Below are 10095 nucleotides of genomic sequence, written 5' to 3'. Positions count from 1 at the left end.
ACATGATCATTCCGCGGATAAAATTGCGTCCGATATTGCCTCTCCCGATATATACGACTCTTTCCCCCATTTTTTTTTTCTATTTATTTTTCCAGTTTTTTCTCTTGCCATTTCTCTCCGTCAATTTTTTTCTCTCTCCATTTTTTTTTATTTCCCCGGTCTCTTTACCCCACTCCATCAGCTGATCCTCGAGACTCGTTAATCGTCTCATTTCAGGCAACTCCTGGTCGTAATCTCGGAAATTGTATTTCATTAGTCGGTGAGTAATCGTGAAAAATATTGATCTTTTGTTTATGAGAGGCAAAAGGCGGTCATGAACTCCAGGTGTCACCAAGGGATCGGTACTTATCATTTTTAATAACAATTGCTTTGAAAATAATTCTGGACACTTCCAACGCAATAAATCATCAATTCCCTCTGAAATCGGGTAATCAAATGAAATTAAAATAATCCAGACACTAATTGAAACACCGAGAAGTAATGAAAAATGCGCAAAGTACGGATTAGGACTGAAGAAGTTGAAAAATTTATATTTACCTCCGACGAATCACTCAATTAACAATTTTTATGGGGTTATTGTTTTTTATCCCTTGAATTCTCCACATTTTCTCTTTTCTTTATTCACCCCATCGCGATAATCCTCTCCCACTCGTGAAATTCAAAACAGAAAATTTACTTGGCAATCGTAAATTCACCGTGGGAAAATACTCTCGTTTCTTCCAGTGCCGTATAATGTGAATCCACTCACCTTTCATTGAAGTTCTCTCCTTGCGGGTGGATAAAAAATGTGAAAAGTGAATTTGTTGTGGATAAATGTAAATAAAATGGATGAGTTCTGCCACGGAAAGAGGGAAAAGGGTTTATAAACATTTCTTTTGGATATCGTCTCGAGTGACTGACAATACCGGAAGCCTTTTAAAACGTCTGGAATACTTTTTTCATCACCCTTTTTTTATTTTACTTTTTTTTCCATCCTTTCTCTAGATTTTTTTTTTTAGTGCGTTCACCAGTTGATGCGAACGGGGGCATTTCCTGTTGGGCAATAAAAATCGTTTGGGGAAATTTTCTTGGGTGTTTCAATGGGCATTATGCCCTCGTGGCAATTCCCAGGTTCTGTTAATGAGAGTTTGGGGATTAATTAAGAGGATAATGAGAGTGATTAATGCTATTTTCACTTGATTTGGGGTAATTACTGGGAGTTTAAGGGGATTAATTGTTTTGGGTGGAACCATCGGGGGGTGGACATCAGTATTTTTTTATTTCCGGTGCTTTCAACAGTTTTTAATAGAAGGATGTTTAATTGGTTTGCAATTTCACGTAGAATATTACTTCTCATTATTTTTCTGGTTTTTTCAATTTTTAAATTTTCATTTCCAATCAGTAATTTGAATTCTCAAATTATAAATGCGAATTATCGATTTACGAATGCGAATTCTAGAATACAGAATACATATTTCCGAATTGCATTTTTCCATATTGAAATAAATTATTCATTTTCACTATTCCATGAATTTTTCACTTCTTTGATATCAAATTGGGTAAAAAAAATGGCTTTATCGTACAGTGACTGAATAAATAGAGTATATTTCACGGTGGAATAGCTAGTAAATATTCCAGAAATATTTTGTGCGGTGAGTCTCGCCTGGGGGTAATGTTACCGGGAAAATATTCGACTTGAGTCACTGTGTTTTGCACTTCCGGGGGATTTGTCATTATTTTTTTTTTGGAATTGTACCGTAGAGTCGAGTGGAGTTTGAGAAATTGTAACGGAATGGAGAGAGTGCCCCTGACCCTCTTTGACCGCACGTGCTCTTTTCCTTTGTCTTGGAGTCGTTGATCCACCGAGAGGCGAAAATCTTGAGATATTAAGTTCAAACAAAGGATTTTATTGGCGAAATGAGGAAGAGCTTCGTGTATTCTTGAACAATTTAGCACTTTAAAATCAACGCTCTTTATTCCGGCCCAATTACCCTGAATTATTCAATTACAATTCACGACTCAGTGTGTGAATTATGCCATCAAATTGTTTCATAGGATCATGAGTAAATGGGAAAGAATTTTTCAACTAAAATGTTCAATTCAATGGAATTTCTCAAAAAATTCTGCAACTCTGCAATTTTTTATTAACGATTCAAGGAATCAGTCAAGCCACTACCAAAGTTTTCAGGGAATATCTCTAGATCTGATAAATCTATCAAAATTTTAGTGAACATCTTTTTTGTAGAGCAGATCGAGATCTGCAAGAATGATTTTTACTCAAATATCGCCACCTCCCTTGAATCCCGAGTTATTCCTCGAAAACTCAAGATTTTCATCTCTTCACTCCTGAATGTTAATCCCAAAGAGATCTATCTTCATTTCCAAAAGTTGATAAAATCCTCAATTTCAATTCTAGCGATAGTGATCTCATGACCCGTCACCTACCGATTTTAAAGGGGTACTAAACCTGATAAATACCGGGTGGAGGCAATTCCGGTGATGCCAAGATTAAGATAAAAATAGAATAAGTTTGAGAGCTCCCGGGGGGCTGAGGACGAAGGGCTCTTTTGAATTTATGAGTGACGAGATGTATTCCTCCCCCAGAAGAATCGAATGAAAAATTCCCCAAATTCTAGGTCAATATCTCAATTTGATTCATGACAGCTCCTCCCTCAAGTGTCAAAAAATCGCTCAAAGGGAACAATTCCCTAAAAATGACATAACAAATGTCATAATTCCCAATTCCCCCTCAAAAAAAACCATTTTTACATTTCAAACATATTTTCACAGAATAATTTCAATCAATCTATAATTTTACAATTTTATTCAACAACTTAAATTCATTCCTCTTCATTTTTTTTATCTCTCTAAGAATTCATTACTAAATAAATAATATATATGATCATACAAAATTATTTATGTATTCAAATATTCTTTTTGGTAATTCTTATTGAATTTAATGAGATTAATGAGGAGTAATTGTCGAAATTGGATAATTCAGGGTAGATTTAAACTGCGATGATGAATCTGAGATGGATAATAACACTTCCTGTCCCAGGTTTTAAACAAAGTGCTAGAGTGTTGAAATAATGGGGCCCTTCACGGGGATACAGTTTAGAAGGCGTACCATAAAGTGAGAAGAGTCACTGTTAATGGTAGAGTACAACGTACGGGTTTATACCGTCATTGCACAACTTTGTGTAGAGGAGAAAGTAACAAATAACGAGACGTCATGACGCCTATTTCATGAGCTGTTCAATCGTTATGTATGTGAGAGTCTTCTGTTCGATTACTCAAGATTCTTGATAAACGTTTCATGATTGAAGTCCCGGTTATGAAGTCATTTCGGTCAATTACTCGTTGCATAGTTAAAAGTGCGAGTGTGTAACTGCAACTGCCAATTTAGTGACACAATTTCTATTTTCGTGGATTAGTGTAGGTTTTGTTGATCATCTCGGGAAAATTATGGATTTTAATTATTTTGGATGAGAATTTGGGGATTGTCAATGATTGGAGATTGTGGAGGTGACAGGAGGTGACAGGAAGTGATAGGAAGTGATAGGAAGTGATAGGAGGTGACAGGAGGTGACAGGTTGATAGTAATTAATATGATAATCTCGAATTATCACAAGAAAATGGAAAATGTGGATTTGATGGGACATTTGGTGCCTCTAGGAAATCCTCTGACAATCATCATTGATGTATTTCTAATGATCACTTTGGAGATGTGTTAATTGACAGTTCTACACGTTTAACTTGTGGATAATTTTCATTGGCACTTGGATTATGGTGTACATACACCCATTTAATGTCCACATTAACACAGTTATAAATTTAATTGTGAGATTGTTAATAAAAATGGAGTAAAATCGTGATTTCTTTACATAATTTCTGGATTTCTCCAACTGTCAATGACATATCTCCACAGCTCAATGGAAAAATGTCAAATGTCAAAAATCCAGTCAATCAGTCTAGACTAGTTTATTTATCGATTAAATTCTCACTTAATTTATTTATCCTAGTCTCTCTGTTGGAATTTTATCGAGGCAGATAGAGAAAATTAAAAAGGAAAAAAATGGAAAATGGAAAATGGAAAATGGAAAATGAAAAATGGAAAATGGAAAATGATTTTGAGTTGCACAACTACTTTGAATGAAAAGAACTTGATATACAGAGAAATGGCGATTCGTGTTTGGATCTTAAAAGGCGTATGTGTGTGTGTTGGACGAGTGGGCGATGGTTTTGCCCTCGAGGCGTCTCTCGATTCCTCCGGGGAAAAATTGAAACGGAAAATGAAACAGACGATGCGACATCCACCCGAATACGTAGTTATGGTTGTGCAATATTTGGATAGAGAGGGGAACAACAAGAGATTGCGTCGTCGGGAGTATTTTTAGGGAGAGGGGAATAACACGGGGACATTAATCATTGTTGCACGTTGAATTAACGAGACGGGGCAATTTTTTGGGGAATTTATTCCCTGAATATTTCAAGGTCTCGTAACGCGAATTCATTTTATGGAGGAACGCACTTTATTTATTGCTATTGTGTTTGAGGAATTGAGGAATTCCATTGGCGGATTGTTTTTTTTCTGGTATTTTGCATTGGCGGTGTTGATGGCTTTTTTGAGTGTTATTTATTGAATCTGTTTTGTCCGGGATTTCAAATTTTTCAGTGTCTCTCGGCTATTTGCAGTTATATGGCGCTATTTTCTGGTGATTTGCACGCGGGTATTTTGAAATTAGTGGATTTGAAATGGAGTTTATAGTTTCGGGGAGAATTCTCAGAGATTTATCGTTGAGAGTTGTGCAGATGCACTTAGTTATTAATATCGTTGACACCTACATGAAATTTTCCCGAAAATCCCCAATTAAAATGAAAATTCAAAACAATCGATTATATTATTCAAATCTTCATTAAAAATATCGTCAACCTCAAGATCTATTTCCAAAAATCGCTAAAGTTTAAAATAGTCAATTTTTTGTAAATTGATAAATTAATAGACTTGAATTTTTGCCGGAAATTCCGAGTGGAAAGAACTCCGGGATTTTCTCCAATATTTTCCCTCTCAGTGACCTTAAACAGTACCGGGGTAAAACAGCGATAAAGCCACCCACCCCCTGTAATCCACCCCCAGAAGGATCTCCTAAACACCGAAGGGGTGTCTACACCCTGCGGAGTGTCTGGTGCATGCACACAGTGAGATTAGACCCTGAAGAGTGGCTACAACCCCGATTGCACCCCAGAAGTGGTGAAAAGGTCGTCGGTGGAAGGACAAAAGTGAAAGAGAATTCGAGGCTCACTCCTTCTCGACATTTCCAAGGGTTTTTTTTCTTCTTTTTTTTTTTCACCCCCGAACGAGTGCTCCTTGCACATCATCCCCCTTCAACCCCCTAAAAACCTACCCCCTCCCATTTCACTCCCCTTTGCGACGCCTCGGTAGTTTCGTTAAAAATTCAAGGTGCAATCACGTACGATGAATGGCTTCTGAACCTTGAGAGGATCTCCTCACCCTACCACTTCAGCATCCGGTTTCACCTCTGGATTTGTAAAATGGCGACGAGTGAAACTTCCAACCCCCATTTTTTTTTTAAAACATTCTTTCACTCGTTGTCCGTCGGGAGTGAGGGAATGCATCGGGTAAATCTCTGTCTAGGGACAATGTCCGAGGGGGTGGAAAGTGGGTGGAGTGGGATGAAAAGGGGGAGGCAGGGGTCAGTTGGGGAATTTTGTCTAATATTTATCGCAAGCTCCAGAAAGTTTCAAACGACTCCTCCGAGCTTTCTTCTCTTCTGGGGTAAATAACCGGATTTATGGGGTGAAATTTATTTATTTATGCGATTTTAACGGGATTAAAAGGATTTTTTTATTGGCGAGTGTGGAATATATTGATGGGGGTGATATTTCATGGGGATAGGATTTTATCGCGGGTGAATCAGGAGTTCGTAGGGTTTTTAGGGGTTTTAGGGATCTAGATATTTTTTTGGGCTTTAGGAATTTTTGAAAAATTCATTTTTTACATGATTTTTTCCATAGTTTATTAGATTTATTAGATTCAAGACGACGTATTTGAATAATATTATTCACAAATGTCATTGACGCTATTCTATTTGTTTTGAGTCAGAGTTATCTCTTTTCTCAATATTTACAAAAATGATAATTCGGTGAGTCATACGTGAATCACTCAGTAGGAAGTACCAAAGGCTTTCGCAAGGCCGTGACAAGATCATTAAAATTTTTCAATACTCAGAATCACTCGGCATTGACGTAACATAATGATAAAATCATGTACATAACTCTCATTACCATAAATCTCGACTCCAGCATTCAATAATTCACTTGAAAATAAAATCCAACATATCAATCAATCGAATCATTCCCCCTAAATCAAAAACAACCGAATTTTTCCATTAAAAAACCTTCCATTCACCGCAAATTGAATTAATGATTAATTAATTAATGATGATTCCACGATGATTTTAGCGTTTCCAATGAATTTCTCATTTTTCCATCGAAAGATTCAATTAATTCTCCGGAAAAATCGGGCGAATTAAATATTTTAATGAATATTATTATCTTTTTGTAATTATTTTTATAATTAATTACAGGCTCCAGGCAAATTAATGCTCGATGGCGCGGGCTGGCACGCAGCGCTGGAGGAATCCTGCCCCGGAGTAAGTATACGTATGTACAGTATCCATCCCACACACTTAACCATCATTATAAATAATCTAAAATAGTGCATGATTTGATCGTTTAATTGTCAGTGATATTCCATGAAATTCCCGGTGGTATGCAATCCGCTCTTTTAATATTCCCCAAGTGACGTCTGACGAAAACAACGGAAGACTCCATCCAATATCCGCATCTCCAATTCGTTCCCCAGGAGTTTGTCCCAAATCCACTCCATAAAATCAGAAAAGAGGGAAAAAAAAAAGATAATAGGAAGTAGAAAAACAGGAAGTTTCCAACTCATCAAGACAAACTGTGTCCCCTAACTTTGGAAAAAGTTTAAGGGGGTGGACATTCCGAGGATATTCCTCTCCTGGTGCTGACAATTCGCGATAATGAAGGCCAGTTGGTTATTAGGACATTCGCCTTATCGTAATTGTCTGATTTCGCGTTTTAAAATAAAATTATCGATTTAGTCTGCTAGATGTGAATCAAAAATGTGAATTCAATGAGACGTTAATTATCCAAAAGTATTGGAAAAGCTTTGGAAAAGCCTTGGAAAAGCTTTGGAAAATCTATTGTCAAGGTGACAGTGGAAATGTTAATGCACGTGGATAAACCACTGGTGGGGAATGGAATTTTTAATAGTGGCTTTCATCTTTTCAATAAGACAGATTTCTTTTTCCTCCATTCCTCGCATATTCACAAACGTAGTAAGTGGATGAAATACATTGTTTGAATTTTTATTCCACGTCTCGGGGAATTGGAATGACGAGTAATTTTTCATTGAGGAATTTCTAGCGTAGGGGAATTTACGACTGAAATTTCATTTTTTTTGTCGTAAATTCACAGTGGTGTAAAGGGAATCGGGATATAGGATGCATTTGTGACTGTTTTATCGCTCTTCTGGTTGATATTTCGTGGGATCAAGGTTTTCGGGTCACCAGAGTGACTTCAGGTCGACGATGAGAAAATTTCCGATGGATTTTCATCTGGAGGATTTCCAAACTTCCAGGCGCGTTTATTTTATGGATTCCACAATCGAGAATATGAATTCCCAAATCGAAAATATATATTTTCGAAAAAGAAGTCTAAATTACCGAATCGGAAATATAAATAAATCCCAATTGGAGTTTATTTTCCAATTGTGTAATCTAGAATCCACTCACAATTAATTGATCATCATTGATGTTGCTGAAATTCCTGTGGACCTCGTTTTTTCATGGAAGAATTTAAATCTCCCTCGATAAAATAAATAAAACCCTGGAATTCGCTCTTCGTCTCAGCTGGTAGACAATCGATAGAGATGCAAACGAGATCTCATTTCAAATCGAATAACATCCTCGATTGAGCAAGTTAAAGAAAAGAAAGAATTCTCTTCGAGGAATTCCCAGCAGCATAAGAAATTAACGCATGGTATTACATTTTGCACTTCATGTTCCCATGGTTTAGCTCATGTCTGGGGAATTAATAGAGATACAGGGAAGAACATGTTCTCATTTTCGAGAGGGTGCATATTTAAAAAAAAAAACATCACATCTTGATGAAGACACATTTCCTCTTCAGCGAAACGAGCAAGAACGAGCAAGAACGAGCTATCCGTTAATCCTCGTATCCCAGTGAATACCTGAAGAAGCGAATATTCACCACAAAATACACAACGACAACCACCAAAAAATTTCCAGAACTGTTAAAAATCTGAGAGAAGAAAAACCGCAATTTTCCGGCTCCTGACCTGACATGGAAAAAACGTAAAAGCCTAGAACATGAATAACGGAGGCATTAAACCATGTAAAATGCCCGAGTGACCGACACTGATGTCCACCAACCCCATCTCCATGGGGTAGCTTCCAGCTCATCAATGAGGTAAACCAAGAATGAGCCCCAAAGAGTACAAGAGTACAGTAGAGGAGACGCTGGTGAAAAAGTGATAAAAAAAAAAAGGAGAAAATGAACGTTGGAAGGTTAAAATGAGAGGGTAGTCTAGTCTAGGGGATGGAGGGGTTGGAGTGGTTGTAGCCAGACGCACACCGAGGGATCGATACGGGTCGTAACGACGCGCGTCGTAACGCCTGGTGGGTGGGTGGTTCTTTGGGGTGAGGGTGAAGCTTGAGAGACCATCTGAGTTAGACCACCCCCTCGAGCACTTCTGTAGCTGAGACAACTGAGACACGTCCCAAGGTGTCTGAATGCATCTTGATCCGGTAGAATTGATCGATCTCGTCCTGAATTTCTCTCTCTCTTGGGATATCACTCGGTTCTGGATCTCAATGTTGAGTTGATCCGTGAAATGACGGATCCTGGACTCAGGAGCATCAGTGGTCTCGGTGGAGTTTTCGGTGATGACTCCTGGGGTGCATTTGGCAGACTGATGTTTTTTAATGGACACGTGCACTGATTGCTACCATTGGTTATTGTCTAGGGATCAATGGAGGTCTTCAAGGATTTTAAATGAGCTTGACCTAGTCTGGATTGAGGATCAGAATAATTACCAGATGCGATGATCGCAGAAGAAATAGAAATACTCTTCAATTTTGATTTGGCATTCATTCAATTCTTCGAGTTGCTCTTGAATTGAAGGGATAAATCCAAAACATAAACTCCATTGAAGCAATTATACATTGAATTCCATAATATCTGGACGTGATGGGGGAGAATCTCTAGCGATTCATCCCTCGAACCTATAAATGATGATTGTAATATTTTCGAGTCGTCAGACAGAATGACAAGGGAAGTGCGCCATAAAATATGAGTTTCGGGTGGAGTTATGTATTTTTCTTGCGTGAGTTTGTTGGATCTGGCTGTGGATCAAGAAACTTGTCCCCTGGGATCATCAATCCCCGAAGATTTTGGGAATTATCCGTGGAAATGTGAACATTCACTTGCAGGAATATCCGATTTTTCATTTAATTCTGTCAAATGATATCCCATTTTCCTCGCGATTCATTACCAAAAATTTCCGAATCCATTCACTTGAATATCTGGAAGAGAATATATTTTAGCTCATCCACTTTTGAGCTGAATCATTTTTACCCAGACTCGAGATCATAATCGGAGATCTCTAGATTTTTCAAGATATTGAAGCCACAAAAATTTCTGATGGACTCTAATTGAAGCCATTTGTGAAGACATTGAAGAATCCATCGTGCTGATGGAATTTAATGGAAGCATCTGCTGCTGATCGATACAACGGACTCGTGACATCATTAGACTGACGTAAAATTATCGAGAGGAGGTCCTGGTTTTATATTCTGGATTGATAGAAATAGGGAAATGTTTCTTTTGATATCGATTAGGTGTCAGTGCTGGAGAAGAAGTCTCTCAAATGATTCCAGAGAAGTCAAAATTATTCCTGTCATTTTATTTGGAGAAAAATGAGTTTTCCATATTTTAATAAATATCGAATTATTTCGATAACGAGTGATTCATGTAATTGCACCCACA

At 37.6% G+C, this 10095-nt stretch overlaps 1 protein-coding gene across 5 annotated transcripts in view; it reads left to right on the top strand.

Moving 5' to 3' along the window:
- The window catches only part of LOC105268326 (uncharacterized), a 58548-nt gene that overhangs the window by 23658 nt on the left and 24795 nt on the right, over nt 1-10095 (top strand). For 3 of the 5 annotated variants that reach the window (XR_892317.1, XM_011307780.1, XM_011307779.1), the window contains exon 2: nt 6588-6653. Coding sequence is in view for 2 of the 5 variants with exons in the window: in XM_011307780.1 (XP_011306082.1) it covers nt 6610-6653 (44 nt within the window). In the remaining 3 variants the exon portion in view is untranslated. Of the gene's footprint in view, nt 1-6587; nt 6664-10095 lie in introns of those variants that run through there. The other 2 variants (XM_011307781.1, XM_011307782.1) reach the window with 2 other exon arrangements.

This window comes from Fopius arisanus, unplaced genomic scaffold (genome assembly GCF_000806365.1).
Source record: "Fopius arisanus strain USDA-PBARC FA_bdor unplaced genomic scaffold, ASM80636v1 scaffold00056, whole genome shotgun sequence".
NCBI lineage: Eukaryota > Metazoa > Arthropoda > Insecta > Hymenoptera > Braconidae > Fopius > Fopius arisanus.
Note: the sequence above shows the minus strand (reverse complement) of the source record. Positions and strands in the feature narration are given on the sequence as shown.